A 26,344-nucleotide genomic window follows, 5' to 3' on the forward strand; every position below is an offset into this window, starting at 1 on the left:
AGTTGTCCAACGGTTTTCCTAGGATCCACCCGATATTGAAGCTATAAACATAGCTTGCCTAGGGTTTTGTGCGTTTGTGCAAAGAGGGTGTGCAAAGAAAAAAAAATCAGCTGGTTTTTTTTTCTTTTGACAGCGCGCAGGCAGAGGGGAAAAGAGGACGCTTGGCGGCCGTGCTTGGTGAAGAAAAAGCAGCGGCTTTTGAGAGGGTTTTCAGCATCCTTTTGAGGGAGATATTTGTGTGAGATTTGAGAGCTTGTTTGAGGGTTTAATTTGTGTGATTGTAAACCCTATTTGTATTCTCTCTAATAGTAGATCTTCTCTCTCATTGCCCCGTGGACGTAGGCAATTTGCCGAACCACGTAAAATTAGTTTGTCTCGTTATTTTTGTGATTTGTAATAGCTTATTTAGGTTCCCTCGACAGATCAATCCTAGAACTGATGAGAGGAAGAGCTGATATCCTACTTTGTTGAGATATTTTGTTTTTGGTTCTTGTTTCCTTGGTGAAACGAGAATTCCTATTGTGATCTTACTCTCTTGTTGTGCTACTGAGGTGCTGTCGAAATTTCCGCTACGCACAACAATTAAGATGCTATCGTTAATTTTTGTTATATAGTAAATAAAAATTGTGTGAGAAAAAATTGTTACCAAAAGTCGGTTATGAGATTTGGTTACGGCAAGTAGGAAGAGAACGGATCTAGTAAAACTAGCAGACCTAGAAGAATGATTTGAAGTTTTAGATTAAAAAACATGTGAATAAATACTTGTTGTGCGATTGACATGCTATTAGTATATTTAGAATGTACAAGATGAGAATTAGGTGTTTCAAAATAAACGCGAAGGTCAAATCACTACTCTTTGATACTCAATTGTTATTTTTGTTAATAACATAACCCTACACTTGAGTAGACGCCCGACTTGGAATGGCATGGCGGTTCGATTCAGATTTTAGATAATTATTTTTATTTTTGTTATCTTCTACCCCCATTTTTACTTCTATTAGTTTTTACACACGTGCAATACACGTGATTTAATACCAGGATTAAGTATTTTTGACAGTTTGTGCTTATTTTTTTCTTTAAACTCTTACATCCCGATTATTTTTTTATATTTGTTTAAATGGGATACACCCAATCACCCAATTTAAATTTTCATGTTGATATTTGAATTGACAAAAAACAAATATAATTTAAAAATAATTTAAATTTTCATATTATTTTTGACCGATATGAAACTAAGCTTTATTTGAGAAAGTATAGCATTGCAAAGTAAAAAATATTAAAATAGTGTTATACAAGGAAGATGAATATTTAAAACCATTATGGTAAAATGATTGATTTAAAGTATGTTAAAACGATACAAAAGAGAATATGAAGTTTATTCCTAATCATTGATAGACTTCATAAAAAAATATAAATTAAAGATTAATGCTAACTATAGTATACTTTTATATGATAAAAACATCCACATAAAAATATAAAAGTACTGAAAAAAATTCATGAAACTCCCTTCTAAAGATTCCTAATTTCACTCAAAATAATTAAACTATTCTATAAAATATTCATAAAATATTGTTTTTATTTCTTCTATTTTATTTTTTATTGAGTTAAGATCAATCCTTCTTCAGGTTTATCATTTATCATTTCTCGGACAATTCTAGAGTATTGTCTTCATCATCTACATCAATTGTGACATCAGGCTAATTTTGTATTTTTTATGCTATTATCTTTCCTGGGCTCGTTAATTTTTTATCATCTCATTTAATATTACAAAGAAGTCAAATGTACTTATGATGTTCAACACAAACTGCTCAAAATATAGACTTTGATTTTTTTCTATTTCAATGAGAATAAATATTAATTTCATATATATAAAATTCTTTGTGTTCCTAATTTATTACTTAAATAAATTAGAAGCTATCTCTTTATTTTCCTCTAAAATAAATTCTTCTGATGTGCATCCAATAAGAATTTCTGTTATTTTAATAATATTATCTTTGCCCTATCCCTGTCATTTTCCATAAAGATCTAAACTAAATACATGCATTATTCATTACCAATTTCCCTTAGATTATAATATTAATATTTAATTCGAAGAACACAGTATGAAATTTATGAATACTTACTAATTTTTCTTATGTCTTCCATGGAGATTTTTTATTTGATTAGAATAAAGTTATTAATTTATTTTTTAATGTAACTCATTCAGTGCTTTATTAATATATATGTCTTATGTTAATGCCAATTCAAGTGATTCATTGACGTTTTCTGAATTTTAGATTTATTTCCATCACTTTCCCATTTGCAATGGAAATAACTCAATTCTTTTAAAGTTATCTCTAAATATTCTAATAGTTTCTCCATATGTAATTCCTTGTATTCTTTTACCCTATAAATATTATTAACGTCAAAGATTAAAGTTTCTAAATTAAAATCAATTAATGCTAAGGTATAATATTATAGTATTTTATCATTTCTATGGATTTAAACATCTATCAATTAATGTTACGAATGTATTTTGGCTACCCCAACTTATTACTAAAATTATATGAAATTACTTTAATTTATATGGTGCCGATAATTTTTAATCTATAATATTTTTAAAAAATTTATCCATTAACCGGATGTTTTTAATCAATTCTTATTGTTTTTGTTTACCAGTATCAACTTAGACTATTCTTAGATGCTGACAATGGATAGTAAATCCCTAAATTAGAAATTTTAATATATATATATATATATATATATATATATATATATATATATATATATATATATATATATATATATATATATATATATATATATATATATATATATATATATATATATATATATATATATATATATATATATATATATATATATTCTAAGGGTAATATCTTGAATTCATCTTATTTTATTTACAAATTTTAGAATTTTAGGGTGGCTTTTTATAATTTGAACTTTTGAAGGTGTTTCTATAATTTTTGAGATATTGAGGGTGTTAATTAAAAAATTTAAATTTAAATGTCAAAAATTTTAGGTGTATCATGGTAATCTCTTGAATTCATCTGTGTTGTTTGTAAGTTTTAAAATTTTAGAATTTTAATGTGCTTGTCTGTAATTTAAACTTTTGAGGGTGTTTCTATAATTTTTGAGACATTGAGGTGTTAACTATAAATTTTAAATTCTTTGTAAACTGATGTTAATTTTTTAATTTCATGTTTTTTATTTTAAGTTTTGAGACATTTGGATGAGTTTTATAATTTTGAACTTTTCAGGGTCTTTTCTGTAATTTTAAAACTTTTTATGTTTTTTTGCAATAATTCATGTATTATAATATGTTATCTACTTGTAATTTCTTTATCTTAACAAACTAATATCATTTTTATGTTTTATATATTTTATTAATATTAGTTTTTTTAAATTGTTAAGCTAAACATGGTTCACATAGGATTAGGATAAGATATGATTATGATTAGGATAGATTAAGATATAAATAAAATATTCAAAATAGTGAAGAGTAATATTGACCATTGAAAATTAGAATTTGATTATAGATAAGGTAGTTCAAACTATAAAGGGGTATATTTGTCTAAAAAAGATTTTCCGAACTCGTACTTTTAAAGGGAGTATGATTAGTCCTTGTGCACGTGCAATGCACGTGATTAAATATCAAAAAAAAAATTTTGTTTATTTTCTTACTATAAAATAAGTAAGATTCATTTTGAGTTAATATTTATAAACATGGATTATTACATTTGTCATAAATTTTATTTAAACATTTTAAAAAAATTATAAAATAAATGATTAATTTTGAAAATCTCTTGGGTCAGGAATAAACAACTAACAAGTTTGCAGTGGAAGCTAGGAAAATATAGTACATTCTTAAGAATTATTAATCTTTACTTATCTTATTTATAATGATATGATCTCATTATTAACTAACTACAAGGCCTAGCGCATTATTTTTTTTGTTGGGCTGAGTCATCATTGTAATGGATGTTATACAATTTAAGTACAAAGGAAAAATACAGGTTGATCAATGGTGTAGTTGGTGAGGAGAAACTCCAACAGCTTAATTTGGTATGTAGATATATTATAGATGGAGATAGAGAATGGTGGTTTTGAAAATAGTGAGTGTGATGGGTAATTAATATGGTTTTTGTTTGTGTGATTTTCTTTGTTTATTTTCAAGATATTTGTGGTCCTGTGGATAGGGGTGCCAAACCATATCCGTATCCGAGGAAATATCCGTAACCGTATCCGTTAGGATGCGAATATGGTTACTCAAATCTATTACCGATAGGATATGGTTGCGGATATGGTTTTGTAGTGAAATATCTGTATCCGTATCCGAAAATATCCGAATACATATTGGTAATACTCTTACGGTAGTTTCGATTCTTAGAATATGGATTTGTGGTTAATTTTGATGATCAAGATGTCTAATCTTAGCTTTTCAATCATAATGAACATATTAACGAACTCTTTTTGTATCACATGACTATATTTTTCTGAATACTATCTAGCTTTCTCATATCATTTTTGTATCCGCATGCATATTCGTTTATATATCTGCATCTATATCCGTAACCGTATCCGATTTTGATGGATATGGATATGAATTTTTCTTACCGACTTATATCCATATCCGTATCTGTATCCGTATCCGAGATGGGTAAGCGGATATGGATATGGTAAGTGCCATATCCGAGCCGTATCCGCTCCGTTAACACCCCTACCTGTGGATATATAGCTATAGCATTGCTAGCCTCTTTTGATTTTGTGGAAGAGTTTGGGTGTTAAAAAATTTAAATTATCTAATCTGGTTAACGTATGATCATATAAGTTAAGCTCATACATGAAATTTATTTTAACCAACACCCATGTGTAAATATTACAACTGACATTAAGATCTAAAATATGTGAGATTCTCTTTAATTTTTATACAAATAATATCTATTTAAATAATAATAGTATAATTAAACATTGTGATCTGAACAAAAGATCAAACATACAATATAAGTAATTATTTTAAAATAATCTAATCTAATATAATAAGATGAAAATAATATGAAAATTATTACAATTTTATAATTTATAATTTTTAAACATTCTAATCTAATCCAATAAGATAAAAATAATAAATACACATACCTGTTAAAAGAGATGAGAGTACTATAAAAATTATTATAATTTTTAATCAGAAAAAATATCAAATATACAATATAATTAATTACTTTAAAATAATCTAAACTAATCTAATAAGAAGAAAATAGATGAAAGTGTTGTGAAAATTCTTGATATTTCTTGATATGAAAAAAGATCAAATATACAATATAATTAATTGCTTTAAAATAATCTAATCTAATCTAATAAGATGAAAATAACAAAGACGTACATATATCTATAGAAGGAGATGAAAGTGCTATGGAAATTATTATAATTTCTTGGCTTATATACATTGGTATGTGATGTTGCATGTGAGATGATAACAATTATAAATAGAGTTCTATATAAATAATAAGAGTATAATTAAACTTTAAAACTAATTATGTAGTACCGTGAACTACTTAAATTTTAGTTGGTGAGAGATCGCCACGTTATGTCCTCATATCGTAGCTGTTTGTTTATAATTTTGAGAGCGATTTTGTCTCTTTAATTTGTTTGATGGATTTTATAAATACCCCATCCACATTATGTACATTTATAGGTTTGTGTTATTTCTGGGTTCGACCTCTAGGGCGGACATTATTTGTCTCACTAATTAATTTGTTTGGTTTTTGCGTATACGCCCTTCATCTTGTATATATTTATAAATTTGGCATTTAATAATTTTATTCAGGTTTATATTTCAATTTAAAATATATCATTATTTTCATACAATGTATATCCAATAAGAATTCATTAATTTATCAAGTCATTCTTACTTAATGGATTAGAATTTGAATTTCAAGGGTATTTTTGTCTATCAAAAGATTTTTCTGAACTCGTACTTTTAAAGGGAGTATGATACCCCTACCCCCACCCCCACATGTTCCTCTTTCTTTATGTATAATATACTAGTATTATGCTCGCACATTGCTGCAGGTATTATTTACTGAGTTATATCTATCGCCAAATTGATAATATGATTTTTATATATAACTATTTATAAAAATTTTAGGAATAATTTTTTAACTATTATCTATAGAGTGAAATTTCAAACCAATTAATAAAATAATACTCCAATTAGCAAGTTTTATCAATTTTCTATATAGATCCAAAAAAATTTATATTTGTGAAATGTCAGGTAAAGTTAAATTCATTATTTGCAACAACAAAAAAGATATGAACATTGTTTTCGAGGTTAAAAGATATTACTTCAGCTTGAACAATAGATAAATGTCCAGAAAAATTACTGTAATACATAGAGCATGTTTAAATTTTAAAAATTACACTCTATATGAACACTAATTATCGAACAAGATCATTTCAACACAAACATTATGGCTAAAGATGAAAAGTTTACTGTAGTATAAGCAGGGATTTTAATAATCTGAATCATACCGAAGAAAGAACATTATTACCTATAATATGAATAGTAATTTTAAGGTTTTCCTTTTTAAGTTAAAAGTAATAGATATATCATTTCCTCTAATTAGTTAATAAAGTTATTGGACCCTTGTCCCAGTTAATGAAGAAGAAGAAAATTCAACGCTATCTTATTAGAGTTCCATGCATGCTTGAAACCAGGTGCAATAGTGGGTCGGATCCCACGAAAGATGAATGAGCTTTGTGCACCAACTATTATGACTTACTAGCTAATTTATAGGAATCGCTTAAGAATTTCATTTTGCTAAGAGAGTTGGAATCCATCTCAGCTTTCATTGAGCTCAAGCTTGATGACCTGTCATTTGAGCCCATTCAATACAAAACTAGACTCCCAGTGATATCACCAACACAAGCTGGCAGGGTTATCCTTAAAACTAATTATAACGAACAAAGGCATATCAAATGAAAAGTTTGGGGGACATAATCGTTGTGGATGATATTTTCATATAATAGAATTGAGAAGATTCTCGACGCTACCAAAAGGCAAGTGAAGTGTGATCACTATTTGATAGCTGTTAAGAGAGAGAGAGTCTTAAGGTAAATTTCTCTTAGCTAAAGTATTGAATGTGTACACCTATATATACAAGTAGAGGAGGGTGAGGTGTTCTCTCATAACCAATGTGGGACTAAACCTAATATCAACAGCCCCCCTTAAACTCATGTTGGGTCGAACAAAGTATTGAATGTGTACACCTATATATACAAGTAGAGGAGGGTGATGTGTTCTCTCATAACCAATGTGGGACTAAACCTAATATCAACAGCCCCCCTTAAACTCATGTTGGGTCAAACAAAGTGAGTTTGCGTACAAGAAACTGGAATCGATGAATAAGTAAGGCCTTTGTGAAGAAATCCGCAAGCTCATCGGCATATGAGACATGAGGAAGTTGAACTGTCTTGTTCTTGATAACTTGTTGACGAACAAAATGAGCGTCGATCTCAATATGTTTGGTCCTATTATAAAATACTGGATTATTAGTAATCTGGATGGCACTCTTATTATCACAGTAGAGAGGAGGAGTCAGAACAGAAATACCAAAATCACTGAGAATACGACGAAGATGAATAATCTCTTCAACTGTTGTGGACATTGCACGATACTCTGCCTCGGTGCTGGAAAGGATAACAACATCTTGTTTTGGATAACAACATCTTGTTTCTTACTCCATCAGGAAATAAGGGAATCACCAAGAAATATACAATAACATGTGGTAGACTTCTTGGTAGTTGAATTACCAGTCCAATCAGCATTAGAATATGCACGAAGCTCTAAATCAGATGTAGCAGGATACAGAAGAGAGCGAGTGCTAGTTCCCCAGAGATAGCGAAGAATTTGTAATAATACGGCATAGTGTACAGAACATGTGGCATCAACAAATTAACTGGAAATACCAACAACATGAGAGATATCTGATCGAGAGATGCACAAATAGACCAACTAACCAACAAGATATCGGCATCGGGTAGGATCAGATAGAGGATCACCATCAGTAGAGCGAAATTTGACATTTTGTTAAAGTAAAGTATCGACAGTTGCATCGTCAGTTAGCTCAACGCGAGCTAGAATATCTGAGAGATACTTCTATTGAAACAGTATTACTCTCCGCGGGCCCTGAGAGATTTCTAGACCAAAAAAATAGCGAAAAGATTCAAGATCCTTCATGTAAAACTATTGTTACAATTTAGATTTTACGTATTGTATACCAACAACATTATTTGTAATAATCATATCATCTATATAAATGAATAATAAAACTTAGCCGCACGATGTAGTACGAACAAACAGAGAAGCATCTTGATGACTTTCCATAAAACCTGCCTTGAGCACGACATCGCGAAAACACTCAAACCACGTTGGGTGCCTACTTAAGACCATAAACAACACAACAAAGGAGACATGCATGTCTTAGAGGAATATTGTACCCTGAAGGTGGTTGCATATACACCGTCTCAGATAAAGATCCATGGAGAAAGGCATTCTTGACATCTATCTGATATACTGGCCAAAGATGAGCAGCGACAACTACAAAGAGAGTACGAACGGTGGACATATGAGTAACAAGAGCAAATGTCTCCTCATAATCAATACCATGTTGCTAAGGAATGTCAGGCGGGGGAGATGCTGGTGCAGGTACACAGAGGTTAGTAGTATGTTCTGTAGTGCGCACCGTGTTCGAGAGAGAGGAAGCTAGGGGAGCAGATGGTGTATGAGAAGGCTCGGGTGAGGGAGATTCAACAGAAGGATAAGGAGATTGAAAGATGTCAGGAAGATCTCGAAAGGATAACAGATGTAAGGAAGTGGGTGGTGCAGCTGGCAGTGAAGAACGATCAGTAGTGTGGAGAAAATTAAAGTTATCAGAACCAGAGTAATATAGAGAATCCTCTTTGAACTGAATGTGTCTAGATATATGAACCCGACGAGATGCAGGATCATAACAATGATAACCTTGATATTCCGGACTAATTCCTAAATAAACACAAAGAACAGCTCTGGGAGACAATTTATCACATTCATGAGATGATAGAAAAACGAAACATCGACAACCAAATACGCGAATCAGATCATAGCGAAGAGTATGAGTATATATGCAACTATGAGGAGCAACTATGAGGAGTAGCACCAAAAAAAGAGCTAGATGGAGTGATATTAATGACGTGAACATCGGTGATAATAGCCTCAACCCAGAAACGACGAGGAACAGAGTAAGAAATGAGCATGGATCGAGCGGTATTGAGGATATGGTGATGTTTACATTTAGTAATATCATTCTGCTCATGAGTATATGGACATGACTATTGAAAGATAGTCCCATGAGAGATCATGATAGAGCACATGGTAGAGAATAAATATTCTTTGACATAGTCTAATCGAAAAACTTAAATACGAGCTTTTCATTGAGTGAAAATTGTTAGGTCTCATATTATGAGCCTACATCTTCTAATCTTGTTTTGATGATTACAAACAATTTCTAATATTATTTGTCTAGTGTTTATGTTTTCTTATTAGGTATTTTAGACAAACAATATGTTGGAGGTTGGATGAAATTGCGTCATAACGATCATATCAAATGGAGGTTGGCGGAAATAGTGGAATGAAGCCATTGCATATCAAGTCATATTCAAGATCAAGCTTCATCCGTAACCAAGACAAGCTACAATGAAGATCTATCAAGCTTGAGTAAATTAGTTTAGGGTTTATACTTTGTGTGTTAATATCTTAAGCTCAATATTATACACACAATTTAATGGTTTATGTGTTTTATCCACAAAAGTTTTTACAAACAAATAGATATAAAATACTTATTTATTTTCTATATGAATTAGTTGTTTTCGTTTAGCTATATAGATATGAAACAATATATATCTTCATTTTCACATTTATGTGTTTCATATTCTATTGAGATTACAAAATATTATGTTTATGGATTGAAGACTTATTTACACTATTTTCATATCTTGTATAAGTCTCTAAATTCATTCTAAAGTATTTCAAAGTTTTGTTTAAGTCATTTTGGTAAAATCAAGTTTTTAGCATGTTCATACTTATGTGATTTTGTAAAATGATGAGATTTCACATTTGGGAGATGCTTTTTGAAAACTACTTTTTGTACCATGTGTATTATCATGTCTATAATCATTTCCCAAAGTTTTATAATTTTTAGAATTTGTTTACTATTTTTAAAGGCAGTTTAAAAATCAAATTTCTGCTTTAAAATAGGTTGTATACTTGTTATCAGTCGACTGGTCAGTCAACTGATGAAATCAGTCGACCGATCAATTGACTGACAAAAGTGCCTGCAATTACAAAACTATTTTTGTTTCTTTTTGGTCGATTGATGAGCTGAAAAATGCCTACAACGGTCAGCTCATTAGTCGACTGATGCATCCCGTCAGTCAATTGACCAGCTCTAACGGCTATTTTTCTAGTTTTCATTTTTTTGTCATTTTGCTGGATTTCACTTGGGTTTTGAGCTTTGTTTCTTCATCCTATATATACCCTATATCATTTCACTTCTGAACTAAGGAGAGAAATTTTAAAACAAGTTTAAAAAAAAAATTAGTTTGTTTTAAGTGTTTGTTTACAAAATTCGTTTTGTGAAGATTGTTTTACAAGAAGATGAGATCAATTTCAGTTTGCGCTTTCAATCTTCCAATCCCTCTCTCTTGTGATTAGAGAAGTGTTTCTAAACTCATATCTCTAGCTTGTTTATACTTTAATTGTTATCCCTCTCTCTTGTGATTAGAGAAGTGTTTCTAAACTCATATCTCTAGCTTGTTTATACTTTAATTGTTATATTCATATTTGCTAGATTTAATTGAGTTTCTAAACTCATATCTCTAGCTTGTTTATACTTTAATTGTTATATTCATATTTGCTAGATTTAATTGAGTTTATATTTGATTTTATCATTGCTTGCACACGCAACCATTGAGCTTAACTATTTTCACATATTGTATAATCTGGATTACGGTGAGTGTAACCTTGAGAGTGAGCTTAAATTATGTTCTCACCTATTGTAGAGAACAAAATCTTGTATTTGAGCCTTATTATGAGAGTTCACCTTGTAATACACATTTACACCAAGAGGAGTGTGTGGTGAGGACGTAGTCGATACCAAGAGGAGTGACATCGGTAATAAAGCCTAAAGAGAGGTAGTAAAGCCGAGCACTTGAGGGAGGTGATACGTGGGACCATCACTTAAGGTTGTAGTTTGTGTATGTACATTGTGAGAGATTTGTAGAGTTTTCGGTGAGCTAGAAAACCGAGTGTATAGAGAAGTTCTGGCTTCCAAATCGGGTGTGTCGATAGTGGAGTTCTCCCCGGGAGTAGGGAGCGGAGACGTAGGACGGAAGGTCCGAACTCTGTGATCATATTATTGTGTTTAGATTGCTCTTTATGTCCATTATTTGTTTATTTTGTTTCTTTTTTATTTTCCCATTTGCATATATATCATTTCATATATCTTATTGAATATCATCATTGTTAGGATATATTTGTTAATTAATTTTAATCGGTATTAATATCTAATAAGATTATCAATAACCCTATACACCCCCCTCCCCCTCTATGGTACTTTCAAAGATCATAACAGTGAAGGCTTGATACGCAGTAGGTATCTCAGAGCGATTTTTAAGTAAATATATCCATGTATAACAAGAGAAATCATCGATAAAACTAACATAATATAAATAACCAGATGAAGAAGGTAGAGGAGCTAGCCTCCAAATATTGGAATTGACTAAATCGAATAAGGAAGTGGAGGCAGATGTACTGGTTGGAAATGGTAGAGCAGTAAATTTAGCTAATTTACAACCAGTACATGTCTCAATACGAGGACTAGATGACACAGGACCAAGTACTACGGACTGAATAAGACTCTCCAGTCTTTTATTGGATACATGATCAAGTCGTCTATGCCACAAATTGACGGGAAGCAAGACAGAAGGTTTTGATGAACAAACAGAAGTAACAAGAGAATATGGATGTATGGACTCTGGAAGGTAAAGATATTCTAGAAAATATAGCTTGTGTCTCCTATGACCAGCCCCAACAGTCTTACCCATCTGTGAATCCTGCACAAGATAAGTAATAGAAGAAAATGAGACTAGTAGGCCAGCCATACATAAAGAACTAATAGAAATTAAATTCAAGCACAACTGAGGAGCCACATAGACGATGCCAAGTGTTAGACAACCAGATGGGTTATTTTGTGGAGTGATAGAGCCATACTGAGTGATAGGCAATGGTTGTCCAGCAGCCGTGTAGACAGTGAGAAGAGTAGATGAAGTGAAGACGGATGATAAGAATGAGGCATTACGAGTCATATGAAAGGAACAGCCAGAGTCAAAAAATCAAAAGATCATTCATACCAAAGACTTGTGTAGTTGATGAGTCAACAAGACCAGACAGTAATATAGAAGTGGTATGCTGAAGAGCATCAAGTTGACGGCGAAAATTTTCAATAGCTTGAATAGTAGTGTTAGAAGTAGTAGATGGTATAGTATTGGCCAGCGATCCTGGTGAGCAAAAGAGTTGAGACTAAGGGGGTCGTCGACCATGACGGCTATCTGAGGAACGTAACTCAGGATGAAGTTTGAAGCATTTCTCAATACGGTGTCCCTCCTTCTTACAATATGTGCAAAAGATCTTAGATCGAGTCTATTGAGAAGTACGATTCATAATAGGAGCACTGATTGGTTCAGACAGAACAGTCTCAAGTAAAGAGGCATGAGCATTTGTTGTCAAATTGAGTCGTGCGATCTGCTGCCGTGTCTCATAAGCAGTGAGAACTCCCATAACCGAGGCCAAAGTCAAAAATTAAGGCTGATAAAGTAGTTGGTCAGCCATAGTTGAATATTCAGGAAGGGACTGAAACAATTGATGCACCTCGCGCCGTTAATACCAGGCTAGCCAGTCTTCGTATGTGGAATCACGTCTAGGAAGCATGGAGTGTAATTCTATCCGATAGGCTTGCATTTGTCCAAAAGTAAGACTGCGGAGAGGAACTATATTTGCGTTGTATAGTAACACGTTACAGAAGATATGTCTCTCGTGCACCGGAGCACTCTATGAAGCGCTTAGTGAGACGACTCCACATGGCCCGAGCAGAGGGAAGCAAGCCAATCTCGTCAGTGAGACCAGAGCCAACACAGCGAGTAAGGTAATCCATGACACAAAATTCCTGTAACTATCAGTCCGAACTCTCCTTGACATAGAGAACACATGCGGTTTTAAGATTAGTATCACCACTGCCAGATGTAACAATATTGGAGGAAGCAACAGTGATGATGGACGATGAAACTAGTCTCAAACTGGTGAGATGATCAAGCAGACCAGTACCACACAAGGTATTTGTGACAATAGTAGGCCACCCTGCCTAATCACTTTGATCATTGAGGGACTAGGGTGGTTTAGGGATCTTTTCTGAAGGAGCCATATTAATAGCAATGTTGAGACGTTGGGACCCACAACGGATCAACGCCGATGTTGAGACGTCGAGATAGATTGAAACAGTGATGCCGTTACTGACTGTGAAATGATGATGCCGTTCGTTTGAGATCGGGAGACGGCTTGAAACGACGATGCCTTTAATTTGATACTGAGAGACGGTCTTGAAACAGCGATGTCGTTAAATTGAGACCAAGAGACGGTCTTGAAACAGCGATGTCGTTACTGAATATGAAATGGCGATGCCGTTCATGTGAGCTAAGAGACGGCTATCACGGAGGCTGTGATGTGAAGCACGGAGGCGACAACGAAGAGGCCGCAATGCGGTGAGGCCAAGATTTGGCAAAAAAGATTAACCTCGCTCTGAAACCATGTTGAGAGAGAGAGAGAGAGAGAGAGAGAGAGAGAGAGAGAGAGAGAGAGAGTCTTGGGGTAAATTTCCCTAAGGTAAAGTATTGAATGTGTACACATACCTATATATATACAAGTAGAGAATGGTGATATGTCCTCTCATAACCAATGTGGGACTAAACCTAATTTCAATAATAGCACAACAATCTAGCTTAGTAATGTTGTATTATTATTTGCTTACAATATTGTTGTAATTTATTATGGGAATATTACTTTCCAACTAATCAAGGTTAGTTTACAAAAGCTTACATACTTTTTGATTAGGAAAGAAAAACGAGGTTTGATTCCTAAAACTATATATATTTTTCGGTAAAGTCCACTAAATCTTAACCCCATCAGATCTGAACCCCCAAGCTCTTGGGCCTTCCTAAAAAATCCCATACAACTTTTTACTCCCCGCACCACCCCCCACGCTCAAAAAAAAATTAAAAAAAAAAAAACACTATGGCCCCTAACGGGTCCATTGAGTTTCTCTGAAAATCTATCAATTTTTTCTGGGTTTTTCTTAAAATAATGTTGAAAATTGGCTTTAAACACAAAATCAATACAGTGATTAAAGTGTAGAGCTTTTTCCTTTGGTAGGCCATAATAATAATTTGTTAGAACTGGAAAGACCACAGCTAACTTAGAAGAACTAGACTAATCCACGTACACCCATTTGACTGGAAATAATTAATCTGCATCTCACTACATTTCTAATGAGACTAAATTCTGTTGCATGCATTTTGGCTTATCAAACTCACAATCAAATTGATGTGAGACACTCCTCAAATAATTCAAGACGAAAGAATTCAAGATGCTTGAATCACTTTTGCACAAAAATAGTATAAAATTTTACAATTTACTTAATACTATTTATCTAGAAACCCCAAGTTAATTTAGAGTCCCAGTTCAATCAAATCTTTCAAACAAACCAACATCCTTATCAGACAACGAGACAAGCTTGTGTAAAAATTTACGTATCCTAGACGGAATATTCTAGACGGAAATTTTTTTTGTTCAATATTGTGTACATGCACCCAAAGTAGGTTCTGCACCAAAAAAAAAAAAAAAAAAAAAAACTACTGTAGCATATCATCCTAGACGGAAATTCCTCCTAGGATGCTCAAATTCCGTCTAGAATGCATTTTTTCAAAAAAAAATATAAAAAAATTAAAAACCATAAATTTCCGTCTAGAATGGGTATTCTAGACGGAAATTTCCGTCTAGAATACTCATTCTAGACGGAATTTTTTTCCGTCTAGGATGAATTATTCTAGACGGAAATTCCGTCTAGAATAATCCGTCTAGGATGTATTCTAGACGGTTTTGAATTCCGTCTAGAATAATCCGTCTAGGATGTATTCTAGACGGAATTTCCGTCTAGAATACAACATCCTAGACGGAAACATACTAGATGGGTATTCTAGACGGAATTCCGTCTAGAATACGCATTCTAGACGGAATTCTGGGTATCCTAGACGGAATTTTCCGTCTAGGATACCCCATTATTTACCAGTGAAGCTCTGTGCTGAACAGATGTTCTGCTAAAACTCTATGGGACTAATGAATTGCTATAATACAAGAAATGTGGTACAAAAATATCTACACTAAATAACGTTAAAACTTTCAAACAGCAAAAGCTATTGAACAACTGGTGGGGATCCAACAATCAAAGTATAAATCAGAGAATTCCAAGTATCAGGCAATCCTGGAAGACACCAATGGCTACAATCTGCAAATATCTCAGGCTGCTTTCGCTCTTCATCGGTTAAGAGCGTCTTTGCCCTCACAGTGTATACAGATGTATGTGCTTCACGTCGATACTCTGATAACCGCGTAATATTGAGATATTTAACCGGAGTTTTCATTTTCTCTATAGTTTCCTCTACTATAGATATCATTGATTGTTTAAATGACTGTCTGTAAGTTTCGTTGGTGATTGGATGACTCTGGTTGTAACACCAGTTCAAATTATACCTGCAATTGCTCAGACATTTAGGTAAAATTAAACAAATCAAGTATTTGTTTTAGCCACAATTGTAAAATCATTTGTAGCTAGCAAGTTAGCCTCCACTAATTAACTTGATGGTAGACAAGGATCTGAAGCACTCCCGTCCTAAATATTAGAAATTTGGGTGCAATATTTACATACCGCGTATGTTGAGGAGAGATACTGCGAAAGAAAACCCTAGTCTTGTTTGGATTCACCATTCGATCAATCCAGCTCGCCCAAGTATTCAGTCCAGTCTCAAATGCTGAGTCCCCATCCATTTCCTCAACCAGCTTTCCTTCATGCTCATAATAATCCCACCTGCAAATTAATTTAGATTTCAGTACAATACATACAGGACGCAAATATTAGATTGTTATTAGATATTTGAGTTAAATCCCCACGTTTTGGTTCTCCCCTGGTGAGTCCACCAGTGGCCAGTGTTGAAAACCAAGACATCGGCATCTTGCCATTTCCAAGGTTCTACGAGCTCATTGAGCTTCAGCACTTTTGATCCGTTCTTCGTTTGGTCTGCTTTTATTAGAAACGGACTCCAGAAGAATTCCAGAGAGAAATCATAGTCCTTGCATTGTCAAAATCATTACGGATAAGTTAGTATTCACCAATGTGGGATTTGATTAACAGTACTAATTTGAAAATTAATGGAAATTAATATTTGAATGTTGCATGCATTCAGAATCTTGTCTGTCAGCTTTATGCAAAAATAAATAAGTAGCTAGCTAGCAACCAAGAAGTTAGTAATTTGAAAAAAATGAATTAACAAACTATGGATCGTATAAATTGTACCAGAGCTCGAAAGATTTTGTAGGTGTCTGTTAACTTGATATGTGTTCGCGATGGTTGATCAATAGATGAATAAAGGAGACACGCCATCGACTCCCACTGGTTTCTATTAAGAGAATCGCCGACAATTGCCACTCTCTTCCCTCTCAATCTCTCAAGCATATCAGTCCCGTTAAACCTTCAAATTTACAAAAAAACACACATTGAAATTATATAGAAGTTTAATTACGTATTTACTTAAACCAAGATAATTAATGTTCAATTCGTACCTTGGTATATCACAACCTCTTGGTTTCCACCTCCAATGCTCATAGTCCGAGTCTGGCCTCCCGTTTTTCTGGCAAACAACTTGATCGCTAAGAAAAGGACATTGATAATAATGATACAAAGGATAATTCTTAGGATCATAAACCCACATCCCATCAAAAATATCACACTCCTCTTCTTCTTTTATCAACGCCTCCAATTTTCCGTTACCACTGCTATTCAACTTCAAAGAGACCTCCATCTTCACCCGTGTAGACGAAACTACATCGATAGTAGTATTGAGTTGTGAAGATGAAGTATTTTTCGGAGACGAAATTTGGGGAGATGAAATATTTTTAGGAGATGACATAATAGTGAGCTCTCCGTAGTACTCTGTGATCGACACGTTATAATTATTGGTGAAGCCTAAGCTTCTAAGAGATGAAACAATGGTGATGAGATGTTGGCCTTGATCAGGGTAAAGAGAGAGGAAAATGAAGCCAAAAAAGCTGGCGAAGATGCAAAGAGACCATCTCCGGTTGACGACTGAGTACTCCATGAGAGCTTAGTTTGCTTCTCTATTCTTCTATAAACTAATTAAGGACGTGGTGTTTATAAACTAGCTAAGTCAAAATCTGAATCCTATTAGGTACTTTAATATATAGATAAAAGCACCTACCATTTTCAGAGAAGCTTGCCATAATTATGGGGGGTACAAAATAAAGCTCCTATTCCAGTTATGAACCCAATTGTTAATTTTCTCCAACGACTACTAGATCCAATAAGTTCAAAAGCATAGGTGAGCTCAAATATTATATATTCTCTAGAACTGTCCTCTCCCTAAAGATAAGATGGTTACCTTTGTCAACTTGGTATCAGTTAGAGTGCAGTGTAATTAATTTGGTTATATTTTTAAGGGAGCACTACTGGCGCTTAAGGCTCATGGCCCTCGAGAAAGTGATGAGTTGTTTCCGGATTTGTTAGCTTAAATTTGAGCTGGTTGACAATTTGTTTTTATTATATATGTAAATTGGTTAGTTGCACATACTTAGAGTAGACAAAAGAGGCTTGAAATTGAATGTAATTTAGAGCTTCAACATGTGCACAATGTGAGCATGAGAAATAGCAAGTTAGCAAAGGGAATCAAATTTGCATGGACACACTGTAAGGGAACAAATACAACGAAGCTAACGTAACTAAAAAGGGTTATTAATTATTTGGATATGTATACCCCTTAAATCGTGGGTATTTGCAAAAATACTCTCCCAATATTAGCATTTGCAAAAGTTCCACCTCAAATCATCAATAATTGAAACGGTTGAATGAATAAAAAATTTCATTGACCAAAAAAAATTGAAAAAATTACCCTCAAAGCAATTAATTATTAAGTTTGATAAGCTAATTTGTATTCGCAATGTAAAAATTATTAGCAAAATGGTCAAATTTTAGCAACAATATTAGCAGAATGTTTTAGGGCTTAATTAGACGTTGATGATTTATTGATTTATTGATTTTAAGGGCATTTTTCAAAGAACTAGTTCTAACCAATATAATCTGAAAAGGACCCTTACAGATGTGGGATTATACAATCAATAATACGATATGAGAACAAATTTATGTACCACCTTAGACAAGGGCTTTAAATCAGTACGGACAACATACATCTGTATATCTAATAACCAATAACAGCGTGTAAGCCTGTAAGTTGTTAGTAAAATTTCCGCTTTATGATGATTGATTGGATTAATCGGTAGCAACGTTGTGACTCACCTTGAACTTTTAGGTTAATTTTAGAAAATCCTGAACTTGTTCGAGTTTTTTTAAAAAAGTTCTACAAAATCTAGCCTAAGTTTCAAACTGTACATATGTTATAGTATCTATTTTAATAATAAAGATACATTATAGTCTAATAATTAAAATCTTTTTGAACAAATCATAGGTTATGGGTTTAATGACTCATTTAATTTAAAAACTCTCCGTAAGTTTAATATTTGACTCGGACTCGGATCCTAGATCGGTCTAATCAGGCTGAGGTGCTATGATGGTGAAATGGGTGCTTTGTAGGTACATTTTGCACTTTGCATGTTGGCATCAATGCGCGAGGGTGGCGCACTACCGGCACACTGTTGGCAACAATGTTGGCCCTAGTTTCGTTTGAGTTCAATTTTGTGCTAGACTGAGGAGTTCATAGTCCGAAGTCATACTGAGGAGGTCGCCTAATGCCTGAACTTGATCAAGGTGATCGTGGAGGTACTGGTTGGTTCACACTAGTACACTAAATTAAGTTATTCTTCCTAGAAGCAATTTGGATTTGGGATTCTTACACTAGAGTAGGCCGAATATTACTTTAAGTTTAGCGTTTTAGGACGCACAACGAATTGAACCAGTTTTCGACAGCAAGTATTTTAGAAAAGTTTAGATTCCATGCCTTGATATTTCCCGTTTGTTCTAACATAACTTAATTTAAGGTTTTTGCCATTTACAATTCCACCCCCACCCCCACCCACACACACACATCCACACACACACAAAGAAGAAGAAAAAACCCTTCTATGTGGGTTTATAGGCTTTTAGTTAGAAACGTGTAATAGGTTCATGTGGGTTTTCTGAGGTGAAAGAAATTACAGGAGTTATGTGCAAAACCTTGACGGTCGATGCTTTTTTCTTTTTCTTTCTTCTTTTTTTTTTGGAAATTAATCGTTAGTTTTTCATATCATTGTTGTAAATAAAGAGGTGGGTTTTACCTGCTTGTGCTTGGCCACCATCTCCTTATTTTTTACTATTTTTCATTTTTATTTTTGTCGGCCAAGAAAAAATTGATTACATCATGCGGGGAGCATAAACCTTATACTATAAACAATAATATTCATTAGCCATTGAGGAGTTCTTCAAAACTGGAAAGTTACTATGAGTAATAAATTCTTCATCTGTAACTCTCACTCCTAAGGTCCAATGTCCTTCATCTCCATTAGACTTTAGACATATATCCTGTTGCAATTGCATCTATAAATTCATCTCCAAAATACTTGCAAATAGGATCCAAACTGTTATGGGGTATCTTATTAATGAAGCTCGGTGTGCATTTGTTAAAGGTAGGCTAATATCCAATAACATCCTTCTTGCTTATGAACTGGTTAAGAACTATGGCAGGAGGTATTTGTCACCGAGGATCATGATTAATATAGATATTAGAAAGCTTTCGACACTATCAATTGGAAATTCTTATTAGATATGCTCACAAGATTGGGGTTCCCTAATGTAATGACCAATTGGATAATGTCATCTATTTCTTCCCCGAAATATTCTATCTCCCTAAATGGCTCTCTTCATGGCTACTTTAAGGGTGAAAGAGGGTTAAGACTAGGTGATCCTTTCTCCCCTTATCTGTTTATCTTGGGTATGGAGTACCTATCAAGGAGCATTGGATTTGTTGAAGCATGACAGGAATTTCAAGTTCCATCCGAAATGCGGGAACCTGGAAATTTCTCACCTTATTTTTGCTGATGATTTGTTATTGTTTAGCAAAGGAGATCTATACTCAGTGCAAAAGCTTAACCAATGTGTCACAAACTTCAGTGCTGTAACTGGCCTTGATGCAAATCCTAGTAAGAGTGCCATATTCTATAGGGGTGTAAATGACCCTGTTAAAGCTTCAATCCAGAATTGTCTGGGTTTCTCTGAGGTAACTCTACCAATTAAGTATTTGGGTGTACCACTAGTTTGCAAGAGGTTATCCTTTGTTGATTGCAGTCCTCTCTTCAATAAGATCACTATCCAGTTTCAAAATTGGTTAACACACAGGCACCTATCCTATGCTGGTAGACTCCAGGTCATCAAAAGTGTCATACTGGGTGTTCAATTATTCTGGGCATTAAGCTACATATTACCAACCAAAGTCCTTCAAAGAATTGATGTGTTGTGTAGAAATTTCCTATGGGGGAAAGCTGATAATACATTCAAGTTCCCTCTTGTCTCATGGGACATAGTTTGTCAAGGAAAAGAACAGGGTGGCTTAAGAATATTCTCTGTTGTCACCTAGAACATTGCATCGGCCTTGAAAACCCTTTGGTATATCCATACAAATAAGGAGCTTCTTTGGATAAAGTGGATTCATGGCACTTATTTAAAAATAGGGATATCTGGCATGTTGAAATTAAAGTAGATGACTCATGGATGTGGAAGCAACTTTTGAAAGCTCGTGACAAAGTGTTGAACCTCTGTAGTGGAGTTACAAATCTGCAGCAACTTATCAGCTCCTGTCTTAGAAACTCAAAGTTACATCTATTGGCCTTATACTATGCCTTACTTCCAATAGCAACTAAGGTTTTGTGGCATGAAAAAGTTTGGGATAAATTAAGCTTTCCTAAACATGCTTTTGTTATGTGGTTGGCTTCTCAGGACAGACTTCTCACTCAGGATAAACTTCTAAGAAGAGGTATCATAAACAACAACCTCTGTACTGGAGCTGCTTTTGAATGCTGAAATCATTTATTTTTTGGTTGTAGCTTTTCAAAGGATATCTGGAATGGAATTACGGATTGGCTCCAATATAATAGGAGATCATATGACTAGTGTTTTCTCCTGAATTGGTATAACACCAGGTTGAAGGGGTGTGATTTTAAACAAAAAATCAAGAGAATGGCATTAGCGGCAACTGTTTATAGTATTTGGAGGGAAAGAAATGCAAGAATCTTCAAGAAATCTAGCAGGAGTGTTGCCCAATTGATTAGGGACATCAATGCGGATATACTGACTGTTATTCTCAATAGAAATCTGTAGGAAGTGTTAAAAGAAATGATGTTATCTCTGTAAACTGAGATGAAAGACTTTGTTTCCTTTTATCTTAGTTTTGTTTGGCAATGCTAGATATCTCAGTTTTGAGTATCTTGATGTACTCTCATGTCATAATTGGTGAATGAATAAAATCTTTTCATTGACAAAAAACAATAATATTACTGTTAACACTATTCTATGTGTGTCAGGTGGTACTTATCACGTGACTCATGCATATGATAGTATCATTCGAAGGAGTGTTTCTACAATTCTACTGCTAATGGTAATTAGCACCGGAAGATAAATTAATTTAAACACGTCAAAAGAATCAGAACAATATTAATATATGTTAATCACAGTAGTATACCAAAAAAGAAAAATGCTTTCAGCTGTGAAGAGATAGAAATAAGCGAAAACTTTACAACGTCAAAAGAATCAGAACAATATTAATATATGTGAATCACAATAGTATTACAATTTTTAAACATGATCCTAGTGTTGGATTAATTACAAATACACCCCATGCATGTATAATATAATATTAGTCACTTTCATGTGAGTGTTACATGACATCAATGTTCATAACGTAGACATCTGATATTTCAATGTGTTGCATAACAGCCATGAGTAGGGGCCAAAAGAGCTGGGCAAAACGCGTTTGTGGGCAAAGCGCATGAGCAAAACAAATTTGTGGCCCACCTGACTTTTGTGCATATATAAATCCTATTCGGTTCCTAGGGTTTTAGGCTAGGGTGTGCAAAAGTGAGGGGAAGAAAAAGCGGCGTGAAGGTAGAGGTGAGAAATTGGCTTCGGAAAAAGTGCAAGTAGCAGAGAGAAAACTGCAGGTGATTTTTCGGCTGTAGCAAGAAGAAAATCGCAGAGGCTTTTTCGGCTGGTTTTTTGACGGCTGTCCTTTTGAGGGAGATATTTATGAGTGGTCTGAGAGATTGTGCGAGTGTTTAGATTATGTGATTGTAAACCCTATTTGTATTATCTCCCTCTAATTGTAGATCTCCCCCCTCCTTGCCCCATGAACGTAGGAAATTTATCAAACCACGTAAAACTTGTGTGATTTGTTATTTATGGCTATTGTAATAATTTATTAGGTTCTCTCAAAAGATCAAACCTAGAACTGATGAGAGGAAGAGCTAATATCTCACTTTGTTGAGATATTCGCTTCAGATTCTTATTTCCTTTGTGAGACGGGAATTCTTATTGCGATCTTTCTCTTATTGTGCACCAAATATTCTACTAAAATTTTCGCTGCGCATAACAAGTGGTATCAGAGCTCCAGATTCCAGATTTAGGGTTTTGTCTTGGTTAGAGGAGTAGATCAATTTGAAAGCTCGTCTAGGGCTTTGTTTGGTGATAAAGGTAGGATCTTTTGGTAAAGACTATATCTTTTCAGTTTTGGATCTATTCTTCATTCGTTGGTGCATTGAGTAAGATGTCGGGGAAAGAATGTGCTTCGGGTGTCGAGGGTGGTGCTTCTGGTACGAAGACCATTCAGAGTTTGAATATCCACTCTATGAAGATAGATGTGGAGAAGTTTAATGGTACAAACAACTTTGGATTATGAAGATGCGATGTTTTGGATACGCTGAACGCGCAGAATTTGGAGGATACCTTGGAGTTAGATGGCAAGCCAGATGATATTGAAGAGAAGGTTTAGAAGAAGATGAATCGAACATCGTGTGGCGTGATTAGGTCTTGTTTGACTCAAGATCTAAAATATGATGTGATGAATGAGACTTCTGCGAAGAAGATTTGGGAGATTCTCGAAAGCAAGTATCTGACAAAGAGTGTTAAGAACCGCTTGTATTTGAAGAGGAGACTTATCACTTTCAGTTGAAGAAGAAAACCTCAATTAGTGATCACATGAACACCTACACAAAGCTTCTCGTGGATTTGGCGAATGTGGATGTCATGATTGAAGATGAGGACAAGGTGTTGCTATTGTTGAGTTCCTTGCCCGACAAGGAATATGAGACCTTCATTTTTACTCTGATTAATGGGAATGCATCTCTTTCGTATAGTGAGATGACTGCTACACTTATAAATTATTAGCTTCGAAAGAAGATAAGGAGGCTTCAGTTGATCCGGTAGCAGAGGCATTGACTGCAAGAGGGAAGGGTCCAAACCGGAAAAATTAGAAGTCACGGTCTAGAGTAGGACATCCTATAATTAGAAAAGATCAGTATGCTTGGTGTAAGAAGACTGGTCATTGGAAGAAAGATTGTCCAAAGCTTGACGAATGAATGAAGAATAAGCAAAAGGGAAAAAGGAAGCAATCATCATCAGAAGCAAACATCGTTATATCGGATGGTAATATTTCTGACTCTTCTATTTATTCGCTTTCTATCAGTCCTATAGATAACTATTCGGAGGAATCTGAATGGATGTTGGATAGTGGTGCGACCTATCATGTGTGTCCTAGAAGGGAATGGTTCTCTAGTTTTGAGAAGCTGGTGGATAGTGGTGTAGTATACATGGCTGATAACCGTGCATGCCAGATCCTTGGGATAGGAAGAATTCGCATTAAGATGTTTGACGGGACTGTTAGGGAGTTATATGATATAAGATATGGTCCTTCCTTGAGGAAGAACTTGATCTTAATTGGAGCTTTGGTTGGAGAGGGTCTAAATGTTCAAATTGAGAACATAGTTCTCAAGGTTTTGGAAGACTCTCGGATTGTGATGAAGGGTGTTAGGAGGAATAACCTGTATTACTTGACTGGAGGTATAGTGACAGGTGGAGAAGTGGCGACTTCTATTGATTCGACTAAACTGTGACATTTGAGGTTTGACCATTCCAGTATTGATTCCTTGCATAGATTAAAAGAGGGTGCGAAGACCTGCAGTTTGAAGTCCAGTGAACATGTTGATGTGAGCAAGAAGACCGAGGTAAAGTTTGGCACCTCTATTCACTGTGCTAAGGGTCGTTCTAGAGGTGTTCACTTGGATGTTTGGAGGCCTTCTAAGGAGGCATCATTGGGAGGAAATAAATATTTGGTTTCCTTTGTTGGTGGCTGTTCTAGGCATGTTTGGGTTGCAACCAAATCCCCTTTGGAGAAAGTCCTAGTAGTATCCAACAGATTAAAGAAGTGTGTGATAGACAGAAAGGTGAAGGTACTTCATTCTGATTTTGGTAGGAGGTACAAGATGGACCTATTTCTGTATTGGAGCTGAGCTGATGGCATTTCGAAATACTTCGTTGGAAAGGAAATCTTAGGGCAACTAGATAGGGTGGAAAATTTGGAGAACCGTGCCTTGCTGGAGGAGGATCGGTGTTTGTTGTCAAGCAATGGTCTGCAGAAGAGTTTCTGGACTGATTCTTCGACATATTTGGGTCATCCTATTAAAGAGTTATCAACTACTGTGATAGGAGGTAAAACTCAATTGGGTGTTTGGTCTGGTAGTATCACTTCGGTTGAGGCTTCGATGAGGGAGCTAATTGACTCTCAGCAGGTGGAGAGTTTTGGACAGACCTTAAATGTATCGCAACGGGTGGAGAGTGATGCTACTCCATTTGGGTAGAGATTACTTCACATACTCCAGATCATACTACATCGTTTGGGACTCTATTTGAGTTAACACAGTTTGGAGATCATTTGGATTTGGATGTAGATGATGAGTTGGTTTTGGATTCGAGTGCAGCTGGTGGACATGTTTTGGATACGGACATTAGTTCACCTCAGGTGAAGGTGTTTGATTTGTTTCAGATTGGGGCTATTGGGAGAGTTATCAGTTACAGATCTGTTGGTGATGTTGGCAAAGAGTTACGAACTTTTCTATTTGATTGAGGCCTTTTGGAGGCTATTTGGGTGAACTACGTGAATGCTTGATGTTTGCGTCGAAAGTTGCTGTTTTTATTGCTATCGAATATATTACAACCTTAGTCGTTACAATAAAATCGAATAAAATAAAAAGTTGATCTTTTTATAAGATCTCCTTACACAATGAAAATAAAAAAAAGTTTATAACTTTATCAAACAAACACAGAGATCGTTTATCGGTCTTCTGCTTGCGTGGGATCTTTGCCTATGCCGGGGTTTATCCGTGGACCACCTTAGATCTGGATTCGGTTGATGGAAAATTAGGCAGAGCTTCGCCTTCGCCGAGGAAGTTTTCTAGTTTGAAGCACTGAGATCGACAAAGCGAAATCAGGGCTCTTCTCGAGATTAAGACCAAGCCTAATCTCAAGGGATGGACGAACGTGGTTCAGATCCTTCGAATAGCTCCTTCTTTATGCTGAAGTTCGTCGGGATCTGATTTGCCTTTGCTGAAATTCGTGCTCCTTGACTCCTCAATCCGGCAGTACCTCCTCCTCTTGATAATTAATCCACGCCCTCTGAAAGGAGGCCCTAGGTTTGTATTTATAGAGCTCCGGATGCGGGTTTTGGGATAAGAATGATGGATTTCTCCTTATCTTCAGTTAATAACTAATTAACCATATTTAAAGATAGGATTTAGACAGTTAGAAACCTCTGGAACTGAAAAGATCTTGTAAAAACCCATCGAAACCGCCAAAATACAGGTTTTCGGGTCAAAACAGCGCGACGGGTCGCGCTGACCCGCGGGGGCGCGGGTCAGCCTTGGCCGACCCGCCCAACC

The 26,344-nt window shown here is 34.8% G+C and overlaps 1 protein-coding gene across 1 annotated transcript; it reads right to left on the bottom strand.

The window, feature by feature from the left end:
- LOC109843365 (protein trichome birefringence-like 42) lies at window positions 15,477–17,581 on the bottom strand. The gene is made up of 5 exons (XM_020412300.1): window positions 16,982–17,581; window positions 16,716–16,890; window positions 16,313–16,491; window positions 16,071–16,229; window positions 15,477–15,895 (listed from the first exon to the last, which is right to left on the bottom strand). The coding sequence occupies exons 1-5, from the start codon at window positions 17,515–17,517 to the stop codon at window positions 15,559–15,561; spliced, it is 1,386 nt and encodes a 461-aa protein (XP_020267889.1). The 5' UTR covers window positions 17,518–17,581; the 3' UTR covers window positions 15,477–15,558.

This window comes from Asparagus officinalis, chromosome 5 (assembly GCF_001876935.1).
Source record: "Asparagus officinalis chromosome 5, Aspof.V1, whole genome shotgun sequence".
Classification (NCBI taxonomy): Eukaryota; Viridiplantae; Streptophyta; class Magnoliopsida; order Asparagales; family Asparagaceae; genus Asparagus; species Asparagus officinalis.